Source organism: Coffea arabica, chromosome 3e (genome assembly GCF_036785885.1).
Source record: "Coffea arabica cultivar ET-39 chromosome 3e, Coffea Arabica ET-39 HiFi, whole genome shotgun sequence".
NCBI classification, from domain to species: domain Eukaryota; kingdom Viridiplantae; phylum Streptophyta; class Magnoliopsida; order Gentianales; family Rubiaceae; genus Coffea; species Coffea arabica.
This window is the reverse complement of record NC_092315.1, coordinates 41,529,466-41,548,490: the sequence shown is the minus strand read 5'-3', so window position 1 is coordinate 41,548,490 and position 19,025 is coordinate 41,529,466. Positions and strand designations below refer to the sequence as shown.

The 19,025-nt window shown below is 37.1% G+C and overlaps 3 protein-coding genes across 3 annotated transcripts; 1 reads left to right on the top strand and 2 right to left on the bottom strand.

Annotated features, from left to right (window-relative positions):
* The first annotated feature begins 5,957 nt into the window (after nucleotides 1–5,957).
* On the top strand, nucleotides 5,958–7,000 carry LOC140038513 (F-box/FBD/LRR-repeat protein At1g51370-like). Its single transcript, XM_072083891.1, has 2 exons — nucleotides 5,958–6,011; nucleotides 6,446–7,000. Exons 1-2 carry the CDS (start codon nucleotides 5,958–5,960, stop codon nucleotides 6,998–7,000), a joined length of 609 nt encoding a protein of 202 aa, XP_071939992.1.
* An 8,888-nt stretch (nucleotides 7,001–15,888) lies between these two features.
* On the bottom strand, nucleotides 15,889–16,251 carry LOC140038512 (uncharacterized). The gene has a single exon (XM_072083890.1). It carries the CDS (start codon nucleotides 16,249–16,251, stop codon nucleotides 15,889–15,891), a length of 363 nt encoding a protein of 120 aa, XP_071939991.1.
* Nucleotides 16,252–17,057: 806 nt separating this feature from the next.
* On the bottom strand, nucleotides 17,058–17,783 carry LOC140038511 (uncharacterized). The gene is made up of 3 exons (XM_072083889.1): nucleotides 17,738–17,783; nucleotides 17,531–17,670; nucleotides 17,058–17,414 (listed from the first exon to the last, which is right to left on the bottom strand). The coding sequence occupies exons 1-3, from the start codon at nucleotides 17,781–17,783 to the stop codon at nucleotides 17,058–17,060; spliced, it is 543 nt and encodes a 180-aa protein (XP_071939990.1).
* Nucleotides 17,784–19,025: the final 1,242 nt, after the last annotated feature.

Below are 19,025 nucleotides of genomic sequence, written 5' to 3'. Positions count from 1 at the left end.
ATACCTACATTTGCATTTTTCTAATATACTTCTCCCCACACACCTAAATCTTACATTGTTCTCAATGTAAGAAATAAAGAACAAAATATGAAGTAAAAGGGACAACGAAACTTCTCTGAAAACTGAGGGGGTAGCAATCGGCTACGAGTCTGGAGCAAAAGGAGGGTTGAATCCCACGTGATGAAAATAGGCGTCCAAGTTCTTGCATCATGTTTGATGACACAAAATTGGCAGGGATGACGATGATGGCGCTGGGAGTAGCAAGCGGCAGAGATAAGCGGTGAACAGGAGCCCTAGGTAGTCCGTCATGTAGCTGGAGAGTGGAAAGAGAGAAAGAAAAAAGAAAGAAAGGAAAGATAGAATGCAGAAAGAAAGAAAAAGCAAAAGAGAAGGAAAAAAGGAAAAGAAAGAAAAAGAAAGAGAGAAAAAGAGAATGGAAAAGAAAAGTAAAAGGAAGGCATTTCTTCCTAGTGCATGATCAGAAGGCGCAGGCACGTCAAAAAGACTGGGAGTCTTCTAACCTTACATCGTGAAATTTCTTTCCTAGCTCGCATTCAGGAAGCACGGGCACATCATAAAGACTGAGAGTTTTCTGATCATGACTTTGGGAATTTTCTTCCTTGCACATGTCCAGAAGACGCAGACACGTCAATCTTAAAATTCTGCACTTGTGAAAATAATGGACCCGTAAGTCAAATGCAGATGTGCCTTGTGAAGGGCTAGTCTTCCGTCCACTAAATTAACAAAATCAAAATCAAACACACAAAACACAAGAATTCTGAAACAAAAATAATAAAAATGAACTAAAAACTAATTCAGTTGCCTCCCAATAAACGCCTTTCTTTAATATTTTGTGCTAGACATAAAGTATCATTTCTTAATTCGGTTGTAATTCGAGCTTTCTTGCAATTCGTGGCATTTTTTCAAGATCTAGATCGCCATTGAATGCAACATTCTTCTTTAACTTTTTGTCTATTTTCACATTATAAGTTGCTTTCAACCCATGATGCTTGTTCGTAGCAACTTTCAATTTACCATTACAATTAAATTCAGGAAATTCTCACGCAAAAGGATTAATAGCATGAATGGCAAATACAGAATGAGAGTTAATAGGATGTGTCATTGTATCAAAAATATAAAAATGGACTACTTTTTCATCAAATTCCATTATAAGAGTACCCTTACTAACATCAATTTTAGTTTGGGAGTACTCAAGAAGGGTCTTCCTAAGATAATGGGTGATGGACTTGGAGCACTTCTAACATCCATGTAAAACACATAAAAATTAGCAAGAAAAATTAATCCATCTATTGGCACTAAAACATTTTCAATTACTCCATCCGGATAAACAAATGTACGATCAGCCAATTGAATTATTACCCTTGTTTCTTTCAAAAGTCCTAAATTTAGAGAATCATACATTGATTTAAGCATCACGTTAATAGAAACCCCTAAATCTAGCATGACATTTTTAATTTTAGAATGTCCAATCTTACAAGGGATAGTAAACATATCTGGATCCCCACATTTAGGTGACAATTTTCTTTGTAAAATCGTTGAGACATTCTCACCTACCACGATCTGTTCATCCCCTCTCAATTTCTTCTTGTTGACACACAAGTTCTTAAAGAATTTAGTGTATTTTGGTATTTGCTTGATCGCATCCAACAAAAGGATATTGATTGTTACCTTTCGAAACCTCTAGAATTTCTTTCTCTTTGTCTTGCTTTTCTGGCTTTTCCAACCTATTAGGAAAAGGCGGTGGATTAGATCTAACTTTAATTATAGAATCATGAATTACCTCTAAATTCACACTTCTCATTCCTTCCTTCTGAAACTCCTTTTTGATCCGATTTTTATTCTTATCTTTTGAAGTCACGAGTTCGGGTCCCTTAACTTCCTTCCCGCTTCTTAAGGTCATGGCGCTTACATTCTTCAGGTTCACTTCGGATAGAGATAGCAATTTTTCTTGAACTTGGGATTCCAGACGATTTGATTGATATTGCCATCTAACTTATTTATCTTTCATCTGATTAATTTAAGCCTTACTATTTTGCATGTCAGACTTCATTTTCTGTTGGAACCACATAGTGTTAGCAGTTAGTTCTTTCATCATGTTTTCTAATGATGGGCTTGAATTGGAAGAACGAGCTTGTGGCTGATACTGATATTGTTGTTGGTACCCCTGTTGTCTGTTTGGCATAAAGTTCTGTTGTCTGTTTCCTCCATAGATGAGGTTCGGATGATCACTCCAACCTGGGTTATAGGTACTAGAGTATGGCTGATACTCCTCTCTTGGCACGGGCACGTGACTAGTCATATTTACATGTTCAACTCCTTCATCTTGTAATATTGGACACCTATTTGTGGGATGACTCGTGTCCTTACAAATACCACATGCTTTGGCCTACTGCAAATTTCCTACAGCCAACTATCGAATAACCGAAGTTAATTTAGATAATTGTTGTTGAATTGATGAGCCATTTACCTCATTTACTCGGCGAGTATGGACATCCTTTCTTGTGCCAAATTGTTGAAAATTTTCTGCCATCCTTTCTATTAATTCCCAAGCTTCTTGAGGAGTATTATTCACCAAGGCGCCTCCACTGGCATCATCTAAAAAGCTTCTGTCTCTAAAGAGTAAACCCTCGTAGAAATACTGAATCAGCAATTGTTCACTTATCTGGTGCTGAAGGCATCTAGTACACAGCTTCTTGAATCTTTTCCAGTAGTCATAAAGAGACTCCTCAGGATGCTGTGTAATGCCACGTATCTCTTTCCTCAGACTGGCAGCTCTGGATGTAGGAAAATATTTTTCTAAAAACTTCTTCTTTAGCTGTGCCTAGGTTGTGATACAACCTGCTGGCAGATAGTACAACCAATCTTTTGTCGAATCTTTAAGAGAAAAAGGAAATGCTCTCATTTTTGTCTGTTCTTCAATAATCCTAGGGGGTTTCATACTTGTGCACACAACATCAAATTCTCGCAAATGCTTATGGGGTTCCTCACCTAGAAGACCTTGAAAAGGCGGTAAAAGGTGAATTGGACTAGATTTTAATTCAAAAGGGGTATTATCAGCTAAAGCAGGAAAAGTAATGCAAAGTGGTTGTTGGTGTAAATTTGGGGTAGCCAACTCCCTCAAAGTTCGAGCATTAACCATGATGACGTATTCTTGATTAGAATCACTCAAGATGGCACTAAAAGAATCCGCCAATTCGAGTTCTAAATGGAACCTCGGAGATGCAGCAATTGATTGCTCCTCTTTGTGTTTTCTAGTCTCCTTTCTTACTCTACATGGAATCTTCTCTATTTTAGGATCAAAAATTAATTCACCTGTACAAAAAAAAAGGGGCATAAAATAGAAAAGTACCAGAAAATTAAAAATAAAATGAATTTAAAAAGAAACAAATTAACTAACGCCAGTCCTTGACAACGGCGCCAAAAATTGATAGGTGTCGAGCCTGTACAATAATGAATACCTATGAGAAAAATATAAATTTTGTATATAGGGTGAGAAGGATCAAATCCACAGGAACTGGGGATAATTCATTTACTCTAAAGCTCAAAGTTTGGGAAATTTTTATATAATTGAGGATAATTAAACAATTCAAATAAATTAAATAAAATTAAAACTAAATGACAATTTAACAAAATTAAATCAATTATGAATAATCTCTAACCAAAAAATAATTTCGAAGATGATTCACTCAATTGATCATCGATGCAATGATAATTTCATTTATTCGCTGATAAATAAGTTATAATGGTCAAACATGCAATGATAATCAACTTTTCCTTACTATATCAGTGATCAAGGTACGACTATTAATCACTTCCCTAATCAAGAAATAACCCTAGGTACAATCATAGAGTTCAATTTCCCAATTGTCTTAAGAATTAAAGAAACCCTGTTTTAGCCAAATAACATGCTACGAGGGTTATTTTAAGTTAGTTCATATATCTCTTTGACATGAATCAAATCATACTAGTCACCACTAATTTAAAGTAATTAAACAATTACGGATTTAACTGCTCTAACTGGTTTTAGGTTATTAGATTAAAATAAATATCAGACGTCGTTGATATATAAATAAAATAATAACCGTAAGAAATTAAATCAGAGAACATACGAATATCAGTAAATAAAAGACATAAAATAATCAATTCGTTTTCACAATTTTAGATGAATCAATTATCCTCTGTTATTTCTTGACTAGAATAAGAAGTTTATCTCATCTCCATGGAAAACGCCACGCGCGAAATATTGGAGGTTATTGCTGCGGCCATGCTTCCCAAAAAGATGAGATGAATTCCCGAGGAAAAGAGAAAGAATTCCGTCCTTTCGTTTCTTCCTGAGAATAAGAACAATACAAAACCCAAAACTACTACTACTACTTTATTCGACCCGAGAAAAAAAGAAAAGATAAGGCAAACGATAATGCCTTTCTGTCCTTGCTTCCTAATATTAGTAAACTACTATTACTTAGCCGAATCAAAGTATAACAAATCTCATCTTATCCGAAAAGAAAGAATACATCTCAACAAACAAAGTAGCTAGTGTCCTAGTTGAAATCAAATACTATCTATCTGATGGAGCATCCGACTCTTGCAACTTCAATTCGAATTTTAGAGATCATGTACCAAATCCCGATCTTCCCGGACATATAGAGTTAGACCTTGACATGCCTATGTCGAATTGCATAGAAATTTGGTAAAAATTATGTTTTTAATCCCTCTTTTTGCTCTCGATCCCTACAACCAACACAATTACCAAATAAAAGTAGTATCTGTCAATTACTGGAATATTTGGTTGAAATTAAAGGGAAAACAATTGTGAATTTTATGACAAAAATGTAACCTATCAATATGTGAAGTCAAAATCCAATCACCTTTTAATCCTGCTTTTTAGATAATGTGTTGTATACATACTACTTCATTACAATAATTTCGTTGAAGGATATAATTTGGTAGATTATGGATTTTGACTTTCTTTTTTATTAAAAATTTATAATTTAAATACAAACAGAAAGAACATAAATTAAATAATTATTCAAAATTAGAATCTATAATCAGTATAAGTAATCGAGTAAGAGTGACATTTCATAATTTATACGACGCATTTTTTTAGTTATCTAAGATAAGAAATGCATGAATTTGTGTTAACGACCTACACAAAAAAATGTATTTGTGTGATTTAAGATACAAAGAGATAATTTCCAACTCAGCAAATAGATTTTTAAGTAGCTAAGTATCAGCTCAACATCTCAAGTATATTGACAAATTTATATGTTGCTAGTCATAGAAAAACTGAGTACAAAATATTCGTACCCAAGAGCTTTTAGTGTTGATCACATGAATCACATTTTAGTGCAGTTAAAAAACAAGCTCCAAAAATACGTCGGAAATTAGGGGGTTTGGGATCTGCCAACGTGATATTAGTGTTTTTTTTTTTTTAACTTACCATACATGCCTGAAAACTTAAATAGTACTGTAATAGAGCGGTATCTTTGTATTATAAGGGCAACCCCTAAATTAAATTGATTTATCCTTGCAATGGTAGTAGGTTGTGTATTTCAATAGCATATGTTTCCTCCCAAAAAAAATTACTAAAGCAACGACTTTTATCAATACCTGTTCCCTATAAATAGAGGCTCTTTGCGATTTAGTAAAAATTGAAGGAAATAATTGTAATCATACGAAACCTCAAGGGGTGTCCGTGCAATTTATTGTTTTAACGGTTGGTTACCCACTCCTGCTTCAAATATGTATCCAAATCCGCAATTATTAAGCATTACTAATTCCTACTGCTATGAGGAAAAAGATTTCCCCACGCTAAGCTAACCAGGCTGATGGATGGTTTTAAGGATCATTAAATCATCGATTGAAGTTTGGCTATTCTAAGTTCAACAAAAACGTCTTGAAGTTTGGCTATTGTAGCAGCTAATTGTGTGCATTCCATGGAGAAAAAGGCGAAGAAGGCCCGTAGTGCACCACCGCAGTCCCGCCAGAAGGTGAAAGCTTCTCTCCTCTCGTCTCCCTTTTCTTTTGAGATTGTTTATTCTTGAGTTTATCTTATTTGCCACACTGCTGCGTCTTGGGCTTATCTTATCTATCAGCTTCTTTAATTTTTAGGGGTTTTCATTGAAAAACAATCATAAAAAGATGAATTGTTCATTCTCCTTTGTTGCCTTTTAAATTATCAAGTACTTTGGAATATGAAATCACGTCTTCTTTCGCTAGCTATATATCCAATATTGGATATTGGCAGCGTGGGCATATTACTTTGCATATTAATCTGCACCTGCGTTTTTGTAGATAAATATCTGATCAAAACTTGTATTTCTTGCTATGTTGATTGTGTCTTAGAGATTAAGCTTTACTTTTTTTTTTTACCATACAACTTGTTCAAACCTGTCTTTTGAATGTGGAAATATTGCTTTTGCAGGATTGGATTGATCAGTTGCCGGAAGAAATTCTGGGAAACATATTGTCACGCATGGCGATGAAAGAGGCAGCAAGGACAAGTATCCTTTCTCGTAGGTGGAGGAACCTCTGGAAAGTTTATGGTAGCCATTTGGATTTTGATGCATCGGAAACAATGCGGCTTATGTTCGATGGGGTTAAAGAACGCCACATCGAAGCACCAAAATATCGAGATTGGGTTAATCAAGTCTTAGATTCCCATGAAGGTTCATCATTAGAACGACTGAGAATTGCTTTTGACTTGGGCGGGTCATATATTTATGCAACTGCTGTCGACAAATGGATCGACTTTGCCATCGTGAAAAGAGTCCAAAGGCTTGAAGTGGATCTGACTGCAGCTGCCGGATGTTATACGTGTTCTGACAGTGTCTATACTTTCCCGTCCTGGTTGCTGGATTTACCTTCTGATTTTCCAAGTTTTGACAGACTAACAGTCCTGTGCTTGAAGTCTGTTTCGATAACTGAAGAAGATCTGGCATACTTCTTATTGTTGGATAAACGGCTACAACAATGCTAACACTTGAACACTTGAGTCGTGCTTGAAAGCACTGTCCTAAGAAACTATTTCAGAGTATCGAAACGTTTCTCCAGGATTAAACAAGTCTTCATCTATTTTGTGAGAGGGATGTAGAACCAGCAAAATTTGTTCCAAAACCAGCAGGTAAAATAAAAAGAAAAATAATAGAGGAGAAGAAAGAAAGAGTTCACGAACAAGAAAGCAAATAAAGGAGAAGGAAGAGGGAGTTCACGAAGTGTGGTCTTCGTTGATCAGCGTGCAAATGAACCTGACAAATGGTTCTATTTATAGGCTACAGGATACAGAACAGAGTGATAGAGGATAGGATTTTGAGAGCTGATTTTCCGTGAGAATAAGCATGCATCCCGTACCAGATTTAGCATTTGAAGTGGTCAGAGGTCTATCCTCTATTGTGCAAGCCGAAACGTTTGACATAGTCAAAGCAAGCACGTGAACAATTCCTTTGGCTAAAACATATCAGCTAGCCTTCTGACTTTGCCTTTTAAGCCTTATCAAAAATTTGTCTTTGAAAAAATTCTCCCTCAGAATAGGAACAGACGTTTGGAAAGCTTTGTCAGATAAACTCTTATCATAACAAACATAATGAAATCTTTTGAAATATCTATCATTCACAACAATCTCCCACCTATTTCAAAAGATTTTGGAAAAAAACGTATAAAAATCTGCTGGATTTGTTTGAGCTCAATGTAATCAGTTTGGTGTCTTTTGGACTATGAACCAAACTTAAATTGATAAAATATGTCTTACAGAATTATTGGTGAAAAAATATCTTTTTATGAACCAATAATTCTTGTTGTATGACAGAGATCTTATCAATCACATTATAACCCATAATTTTGCTGTTCAATGCAGTTTCGCGCATTTAGGCCGTGCGCCTGCCTGGTTATTCATGAGAGCTCTAAAGATTCGGCCAAAAATCTTATAGGAGCGGCCCCACTCCACTCACATATAGGTGAATTTATCAAGTGTATACTGCCTTAAATACACCTCCCTAAAGGGATATAAATTCATTAAGAGTATTATACTCAACCTCACAATTACTGGCAGTCAAAGCACTTATCTTTGAAGGGACTTAAATTTCAAGTGCTTTATAGTCAATATCGACTTGTTATTACCCATATGAACCTATTTCATGGGATCACCAATCACATAGGTTGGGTTACCATCTCTATTGACAACCGTTGGCCTAAGTCCCATCTCTCTTGTAGTTTGAAGAATTAATTTTCTTCCTACAGGTTTAGTCAGAGGATCGGCCAAATTCAACTCTGACTTCACAAAATCAATGGAAATAATTCCATCTCTTAGCAGCTGCTTTACGACATCATGTCTCAATCTCATGTGTCGACTTTTACAATTATACGATTTATTTTTAGCTATGGCAATCGCTGCTTGACAGTCACAATGTATGGACACAGGAGGCAACAAATCCTTAGTTGAAGGAATATTAGCTAAGAAATTTCTCAACCACTCGGCCTCAGTCCCTGTCAGTTCCAGAGCTACAAACTCTGACTCCATTGTTGATCTAGCAATGATTGTCTGTCTAGCAGATTTTCATGCTATTGCACCACCACCAAGGGTGAACACATAACCACTAGTGGATTTTGTATCATTTGAATTAGAGATCCAATTAGCATCACTGTAACCTTCTAAAATAGTGGGAAATCCACTATACAGGATACCAAAATTCATGGTACCTCTCAAATATTTCATTAGTCTGACTAATGCAAACCAATGCTCACGGTTGGGATTATGAGTATATCTACTCAGTCGACATACAGCATAAGCTATATCAGGTCTAGTGAAATTCATCAGATGCATCAGACTCCCAATAATCTGAGCATATTTAGACTGAGCAATTGGGTCACCATTATTTTTCTTTAATTGAGTGTTAGTATCATAAGGAGTACTCACAGGTGTCACATCATAATTTTCAAACTTCCTAAGAAGTCTCTCTGTATAATGTTCTTGTGACAACATTATACCATCACATTTCCTTATGATTTTAACACCCAATATTATTTTGGCTTCACCCAAATCTTTCATATCAAAATTAGAAGACAAAAAATATTTAGTACTATTTACAATATCTAGACTTGTACCAAATATAAGCATGTCATCCACATATAAACTGATTATCACATATTGATCATTTATAATTTTGACATATACACATTTATCCACTTCTACAGACGAAAAACCATCTTTCATCAATACTTGATCAAATTTCTCATGCCACTGTTTAGGAGCTTGTTTTAGGCCATAAAGAGATTTAATTAGTTTACAAACCTTATTTTCTTGTCCAGAAACAATACATCCCTCAGGTTGAAACATATAAATTTCTTCTTCTAAATCACCATTTAAAAAGGCTGTTTTGACATCCATTTGATGAATAACAAGTTTATGGATAGAAGCTAAAGCAAATAAGACTCGAATAGACGCAATTCTAGTTACTGGTGCAAATGTATCAAAATAATCAATATTTTGTTTTTGAGAAAATCCTTTTGCTACTAAACGAGCTTTGTACTTTTCTATAGAGCCATCAGAGTTATATTTTCTTTTAAAAATCCATTTGCACCCAATAGGTTTTGCACCAGGAGGTAAGTCTACCAAAATCCAAGTTTTATTTGTCAAGATAGAATCAATTTCAGATTTAATTGCTTCTTTCCAAAATTTACACTCAGGAGAAGAAATAGCATCGGAGTATGTTAAAGGATCATTATCAACAAGAAAGGTTTGGAAATCATTTCCAAATGAAAATTCTTTTCTTGGCCTTTTGCTCCTTCTTAATTCCTCAATTGGAATAATTTCCTTATTTATTTCAACAGGTGCATGAGAAATTTTACTAGACAGTGGAAAAATATGTTCAAAAAATTCAGCATTCTTTGTCTCAATAATTGTATTACAATCAAGTATATCACTTCTTAACACAAGAAATCTATATGCAGCACTATGTTCAGCATATCCAATAAACATACAATCAGAAGTTTTAGAACCTATTTTCCTTTTCTTAGGTTCAGGCAACAGGACTTTAGCAAGACACCCCCAAACTTTTAAATATTTCAAATTTGGTTTATAATTTTTCCATAACTCATAAGGTGTTTTGCCAGTCTTTTTATGTGGGATTCTATTTTGTAAGTGACATGCTGATAATATAGCTTCTCCCCATAAATTATCTGGAGCATGAGAACTAATTAACGTAGAGTTCATCATTTCTTTTAACGTTCTATTTTTCCTTTCAGCTACTCCATTAGATTCTGGTGAATAAGGTGGAGTTATTTCATGTATTATGCCTTCCTGTTCACAAAGGTTATCTAAAGTTAAATATTCTCCACCCCTATCTGATCTAATTCTTTTTATCCTTTTATTAAGTTGATTTTCTACTTCAGACTTATAGGATAAAAAGGCATTATAAGTATCATCTTTATTTCTAAGTAAATAAACTTTGGTATATCTAGAATAGTCATCTATAAATGTGACATAATACCTTTTCCCACCTCTAGTCATTGTTTGTTTTAAATCACCTAAATCAGTATGAATTAAATTTAATAATTCAGTTTCTCTATGGACAGTTATACAACTTTTCTTTGTTATTTTAGCTTCTGCACATATTTCACATTTGTCCATATTATCATTAATACCAGAAATTAGGCCACATGATTGCATTTTCTTTATATAACCAATATTAACATGTCCTAATCTAGCATGCCATAAAGAAATGGAATCAACAATATAAGCAGAAGAAGATGCATTTTCATTGATCACATTAGAAATATTAAGTACAAAAAGTCCCTGATTACAATAGCCCTTGCCTACAAATACATTATTTTTGGTCATTATAATCTTTCCAGATTCAAATGACACTTTCACTCCAACTTTTCCTAGCAATGCTACGGAAACCAGATTTGCCCGAATGTTAGGCACATGCAGCACATCATTGAGAGCCAAAGTTTTTCCTGAAGTGAGTTTCAAGAATACTTTGCCCTTACCCAGAACATTAGCCGTTCGTGAGTCACCAAGGTAGACCACTTCTTCATCATCCCCTATAGGAGTATAGGAGGAAAATGCTTCTCGATTCGCACATATGTGCCGAGTAGCCCCAGAGTCTACCACCCACTCTTTGACATTGGCAGCAATGTTCACTTGAGAGATGACAGCAGCAATTATATCATCTCCTTCGGTTAAGTGCATCTTAGGAGGGTTACCATTTGCTCTGTCACCTTTATTATGTCTGCATTGGACTGCATAATGTCCTGGTTTTCCACAATAAAAGCAATTGCCTTTCTTCTTCTTAAAGTTGGGATTGTTAGGCTTGACATTAAAATTTTTGGGCTTGTAGTTCTGGGATTTATTGGCGTACCTTTTATTATTGCTTTGCACCAAATTGGCTTTGTAGGCCATCTCCTTTGCCTTGGCAGCTCTCAACTCCCTTTTGCTTGAATCCTCAATGAGGATGTGTTTCACGAGCTCATCCATGGTATAGTTTTTCTCCTTGTGTTTCAAGTTGTTTTTATAGTCGGCCCATGACTCAGGTAGCTTTTCAATCAGCATGCCAGCAGCGAATTTTTCAGGAAGATTGATGTCTTCATTTTTCAAGTCCTCTAGCAGCATTTGATATTCAGTGATTTGGATTTTCATCTCCTTGTCATCAGTCATTTGCCATTGGTTATATTTTCCTACGACGAATTTTTGCTTGGTTGCATCTTCGGCAGTAAACTTTGTTACCAAGGCTTCCCAAATTGCCTTGGCTTCTTTGCTGCTACAATAGACGTCAAATAATTCATTAGAGAGTGCTTGAAGGATAGTGTGTCGACATACCTTATTGGCATATTGCCATGCTTCTTGAGTCTTGGCATCCGCAGTTGCAAAAGGTTGAGATTCAGTGAGCGCATAAGCTACTCCATGGATGTCAAGTAGAGAGTGCACACGTTCTTGCCATCTTTTAAAATTTTCATTGGCGAAAATTTCAATTTTGGATACATCTGGAAAGGGCTTGGCGAATGGTAGTGCCACTGCAACAGTTGCTGATGAAGGCTGCGGGGTGCTAACATTGTCAGATGCCATAGTTTCTTAGATTGTTGGATAAACGGTTACAACAATGCTAACACTTGAACACTTGAGTCGTGCTTGAAAGCACTGTCCTAAGAAACTATTTCAGAGTATCGAAACGTTTCTCCAGGATTAAACAAGTCTTCCTCTATTTTGTGAGAGGGATGTAGAACCAGCAAAATTTGTTCCAAAACCAGCAGGTAAAATAAAAAGAAAAATAATAGAGGAGAAGAAAGAAAGAGTTCACGAACAAGAAAGCAAATAAAGGAGAAGGAAGAGGGAGTTCACGAAGTGTGGTCTTCGTTGATCAGCGTGCAAATGAACCTGACAAATGGTTCTATTTATAGGCTACAGGATACAGAATAGAGTGATAGAGAATAGGATTTTGAGAGCTGATTTTCCGTGAGAATAAGCATGCATCCCGTACCAGATTTAGCATTTGAAGTGGTCAGAGGTCTATCCTCTATTGTGCAAGCCGAAACATTTGACATAGTCAAAGCAAGCACGTGAACAATTCCTTTGGCTAAAACATATCAGCTAGCCTTCTGACTTTGCCTTTTAAGCCTTATCAAAATTTTGTCTTTGAAAAAATTCTCCCTCAGAATAGGAACAGACGTTTGGAAAGCTTTGTCAGATAAACTCTTATCATAACAAACATAATGAAATCTTTTGAAATATCTATCATTCACAACACTTATCAACATGTCCTTTCCTCGAGCAACTAACGGTGGAAAATTCTTCCTCTCTGCAAAACTTCAGAGTTTCGGGTCAGTCACTCAAGTTGAAGCACTTGGAGATTGGATATTGCCAGAAGTTGCAGAATGTTGAGGTTTCAGCTGCAAGTCTTGTATCTTTCAAATACGCCGGGCCAAGGATAAACATATGCCTAATAGAAGTTCCAGAACTCGCTTTAGTTTCCTTTAGTAATCAATACTGTGAGAAGTTCATCATCAATTCTCCAAGTTCTTTGTATCTCTCTCGGCTGGAGAAACTAGAATTGGATCTGAGGTTCACGGTAATATCGTTTAACAGTTTCTGCATTTTTATTTCTTTGCTACTTGTTTGTCTTTGTTTCCTAAATTGTTCGCTGGTGCTGGTTTGCTTTTAACCATTAACTTCTGCTTTTAACATCTCGAGTGTAGGGTTCAGCAAGATGCGTAGGTTTTCCATCTAATTTTCCGGAATTCAGCAACCTTAAGCACATGGAATTGAAATTTGTAGCAGTTGCCGATGAAAGTGCTCTCTTCTTCAGCTCCATCATAGGTGCATCACCTGGACTAATTAAGTTGACATTGAAGTATGACATTGATTGGGCAACAAGACACCAAACCTTATCAAATCCAGAAGTATTTAGAAACCAAGGAATGTTAGACGTGTGTGAGAAGGAGTGGGAAGAGCAAGCAAGGAGATACAGTCACAAGTGTCTCAACGTGATCGAATTTGTTGGTTGGGCTGGGATCAAGACCGATGTTCAACTTGCCAATTATTTGCTCGAGACTGCCATCTCACTAGAGAAGATCATAGTTGATTGCCGAATTCCTCGTTATACTCGAACATCATGGAATGAAGAGCTCTGTCCAATGCCATGGAACAGGGAAGCTGCTTTACTAAGTGCGAAGGAGCTTCAAAGGAAACTACCTCCCAGAGCCCAGTTGATTATAGTTTAGCGTTTGAAAATCCAATTCAACAGAACTATTCTGTTGTTATTGAGACTGTCATGTTTGGAGTGCTTGTTTATGTGTAGTTTCTTTATGTAAAATCAATTTCGTTCAGTTTCAACAAATCCCCCTTTTATTCAGTTCTCCATCTCATTCGCTCTCTTTCTCCCATTTTCTTTCAATAACATTGCTGAATTACATTGATAATTCCTCAAGATTCATCTGTTTTCGTCAGAGTTCGGACATAGCTCAAATGTTAAAGCACTAATCATGCATGATATGATGATCATCAAGAAGTACAATATATGCTTGGTGGTAAAAAGAGGAACGGGTGTGATCAGAATCAGATGGATTTGCCATTGTCTTTATCACTGCCTGTGAGGCATGATAAAGAAGAAGAAGAAAATGAGAGTTCCGGTATGATGATCAAGAAGAAGTCCGAAATATCTGCAAAGGTTCCAGCATGTGATTTGTTTGCGGGACGAAGCCAAAAGAATTAAGCCAATCAAGAAGAACTAGATTTTAAGGAAAGTGGGGAAAAAGCAGGGGCTTTTAACTGCAGATTCAAAGATGATGCCAAGCTTGTTGAGAAATGTGCCCCGTGTTGAAGATTTGGAGTTCCATGAACTTGAACAACTTATGGCTCCTATGGACGAGAAGGAAAAGAAGGTATTGGATCGAGGTAATCAGATCAGGAAGAGCAGTGCTAATCCTTCTGGTGACTTCTTGGTTGTAGTTGGTTTCTTTCTGTAAGCTTCATCAGTTTTCTAGATGACTTCAAACATGGGATTTGACTATCATGACCAATTGCCATACAAGCATTTCAACCTGTAGCAAGGTTTCTTTTTATATTAGTATTAGTTGTGAATTTATGTAAGCATGAAGAGTTCAAAAGAAAAATAATTTTCTTATATATTTGTGAATACTGATATTTTGTATCTAAGTTTTCAAGTAGTGTATTAATCTTTGAATAGATTATTAACTTTATATATAATTAAAAGCCGAAAACTATGCGTCTTTATTCAACTAAATATCAAAGATGCCAAATCATATTTTCTTCAGGAAGGGAAGTTTCTAGCAACTTTAATGAAGTAACAATTAAAATAACACCAAATAAAATGATATATATGGATAAAATAAATCAAGTCAATTTATAAAAAAATAATAATAATAATAAAGTTTGTTAGAAGAGAGAGAAAAATGTAACAAAATATAATTAAAATTTATTTAAAATGATTAAGTTGTTAAAAGAGAGAAATTATGAAAAAAAAATTGGTTAGTGAAGAGTTGAATATGAACATGGGTAAAACCCGAATATCCATACGACTCATTAATTTGTTTTAATTAGGCATGCTAAATAGGAGAGAAAAAAATGAGTAATTAAGTTTACGAGATTTATGACTATTTCACTTGTCTCCCCCCAAACTTTTGAAATGCTCATATACCTCCCTTGATAGAAAGAATATTAGGACCTATTGCTGATAGAAGGTGTTGCGGATTGACTACAGTACCATTTCTCTTTGGTGTTACTAAAGACACAATTTGACATAAAACATTTTTACGACAAATAAAAGGAAAAAATGTTATGGTATACAACCAGATTACATCAATGGTGATAGATTATTTGCAGCAGCAGTGAACTAGTTCTTAACAAGAAATTGAATGGAACAGGAATTTGAAGGAAAATAATGAATTCAGCTTCTCATTAATAACTTGGGAAATCAATTACAGAAACAGAAACAATGGATTCAGAGTGAAGGGGAAAGAATGAATGAAAAAATGTGTGAGAGAGAGGAGGGAGATTGGCAGAGCCAAGTCTCCTTTTACAACCAATTGGAAAAAATGACAAAACTTAGCTATCACTAGGATCCTTTGATGGCCATTTCCGGACTAACTAACTTCTAAATAGGCCAATATGGTAAGGACACGTGGGATTCTAGAATAATCAGCTCCACTTGCTCATAACAGAAGCACAATTCAGTTGTGCTAGGAAAAGGCGTGGTTTTAAAGTCGCGCCTTCTCCTTTCTTCAAGCTGATCGACCGCGCCTTCTTTGTAAACTGGAACACGCCTTCTTCTTTCTTCAAGCTGGACTGGGAAGATCTCCCTGCAAATTCCTCTACACTCCATGACAAAGCCTCCTCATTTTAAAAAAATCTTGTCCTCAAGATTGAAACTGAGGGAACTGCTCCCCAATTTCTTCTGCAAATTCCCATGTTGCCTCTGCTGGATCTGTTCCCCACCAATGAATCAGCCATTGCACTGTAGCTGCATTCCTTTTCTTGACTATTCTTCTATCTAACACTGCAACTGGTTCGACCCTCAAGTGCCCCTTTCCATCAACCTCTGGTAGCTGCAAGACAGGTGTAATTTGGTTCCCAACCTTTTTCTTCAGTAGAGAGACATGGAAAACAGGGTGTATCTTGGAACCTGTTGGCAACTTCAACCTGTATGCAACCTCCCCAACCTTCTCTACCACCTCATAGGGTCCATAGTATCGTGTTGACAACTTGGTGTTGCCTCTCATAGCCACTGAACCTTGCCTGTAAGGCTGTAGTCTCAAGTACACCCAATCTCAAACTTCAAACTTCCTTTCACTTTTCCTCTTATCAGCATATCTTTTCATCCTCTCTTGAGCCTGCTTCAGGTTCTGTTTCAGAGTAATGTCAACCTTATGCCTCTCCCTCAAGTAGTCCCCAACTACAGCCACCTTAGCCTGAGTGTATGGTCCCAGAGCCAGTTGGGGGGTGCCTGCCTGTATAGGGCTTCAAAGGGAGTCATTTGGATGGCTGTGTGATAGCTGGTGTTATACCACCATTCTGCCATAGTCAACCAATGATTCCACTTCTTTGGTTCTAAATATGAATACCATCTGAGGTACATCTCCAGTACCTGATTTACTCTTTCAGTTTGGCCATCAGACTGTGGATAGTAAGCTTTACTGAGGTCCAGCTTAGCTCCCAACAATGTAAACAATTCACTCCAAAATTGACTAGTAAAGATCCTATCCCTGTCTGATAGCATTCTTTGGGGTACTCCATGTAACTTGACTACTCCATCCAGGAATATTCTGGCAATCTTTGGGGCATCAAAAGGATGTGAGATGCTCAGAAAATGGGCATATTTGGTATACCTGTCCACCACTGCCATAATGGTATCCCTCCCCTCAGAGTTAGGCAATCCCTCAATGAAATCCATAGTAACATGGCTTCAAGGGTGCTGTGGAACTGGTAGGGGCTGCAGTAGCCCTGGATAGGACACATGTTCATCCTTGCATTTCCTACAGACATCACATTCCAGAATTACTATCTTAATGTCTTTGTACACGCCTGGCTAGTAGAACAATTGCTTGGCTCTCATGAAGCTTGCTTGTATGCCAGAATGTCCTTCCGATTGGGAGTCATGTAGGGTGCTGATCAGCCTCTTCCTTATCTCTCCTCTAGATCCCACAACTACTCTCCCTTTGAACTTCAGTGCACCATTTTGGTAACTGAGGTTGGGAATTTGGTCTAGTTTCAATAACACCTCTTTGATGCTGTTCTGCGCCCAGTCATCCCCTTGGTAGCTGCTAATCACTTCTTTGATCCATTCTGGTACTATGGTAGTTATTACAGTGCACTCCAAGCCTTGATCACCTCTCCTGGACAAGGCATCTGCTACCACATTCTCCTTGCCTTTCCTGTAATGGATCTTATAACTCAGTTCCATGAGCTTAGTTAACCATTTCTGCTGCAGGGGAGTGGTGATCCTTTGTTCTAATAAGTACTTCAAGCTCTGATGATCAATGTTAATGATGAAGTGCTGACCCTCCAGGTAATGCCTCCCTTGGAGACTGCTGTCACTAGAGCCAATAATTCTTTCTCATTGATAGATAATCCCATATTCTTTGGCCCCAAACCTTGACTGATATAGGCTAATGGTCTCCTGTTCTGCATCAATACTGCCCCTATTCCATTGTAATAGGCATCAGTGTCAATTATAAAGGGTTGGTTGAAGTCAGGTAAGGCCAGTACAGGTGTTGTTGAAGTCAGGTAGGGCCAGTACAGGTGTGTCACACATGGCTCCTTTGAGCTTCTGAAATGCTTCTTCAGCTTCTGTCCCCTATTAGAAGCTGTCCTTCTTCAGCAGTGCAGTCAATGGCCTAGCTATACTGCTATATCCCTTAACAAATCTTCGATAGTACCCAGTCAAGCCTAGGAATCCCCTCAGCTGTTTTACATTTTCTGGTTTAGGCCACTTCATCATACCTTCAATCTTCCTAGGGTCAACTTTCACCCTTTCAGCTGAGATGATGTGCCCTAGGTATTCCACTTGTGTCTGTGCAAAGGCACATTTGCTCCTTTTGGCATACAGTTGTTGTTCTCTGAGGATGTTCAGAACCTCTGTAACATGCTTAAAATGCTCCTGTAAACTTGAGCTGTATACCAAGACATCATCAAAAAACACCAGTACAAACTTTCTCAGCTGCTTTTGGAACACCTGGTTCATCAAGCCTTGGAAAGTAGCAGGGGCATTGGTCAACCCAAATGGCATCACCTTGAACTCATAGAGCCCCTGATGAGTTCTAAATGCAGTCTTGGGAATATCTTCAGCCTTGACTCTGATCTGGAAGTACCCTGCCCTTAAGTCTATCTTGGTGAAGAACTTGGAACCATTCAACACATCTAAAAGTTCATCAATAAGGGGTATTAGGTATTTGTTCTTGATTGTCAGCTCATTCAACTGTCTATAGTCAACACAGAATCTCCAGGTGTCATCCTTCTTTTTTACCAGCAGGACAGGAGATGCAAAGGGGCTGTTGCTGAGCTGAATGATACCATTTCCCAACATTTCCTGCACCAGCCTCTCAATTTCAGTCTTCTGAACATAGGGACATCTGTATGGCTTGATCTGGAAAGGTTTGGATCCCTCTTTAAGGATAATGGAATGATCATGACTCCTCTCAGGGGGCAGTCCTTAAGGTTCCTTGAATACCTCATCAAAATCCTGCAATACTCCTTCTATCTCTGGGGATATATTATCACTATCATGCACCTCTTCATTTACTGCACTCAGTTGTGCCAAAATTCCATAGGCCTATTTCCTAGCCCACTTGTGCAATCTACTTCCTTTTATCAACCTTAGTTGCACCTGATCACTCTCTCTCTTCAATTCTACCTGCTGTTTTTCCTCTTGAACTTCATACTCAACCCCTTGAAGTCAAACTCCATGGGACTGAATTTGGCAAGCCAGTCTACTCCTAGCACCATATCACATCCCTCCAACTTCAGTGTGTTAAACTGGTGCTAGAACTCATAGCCT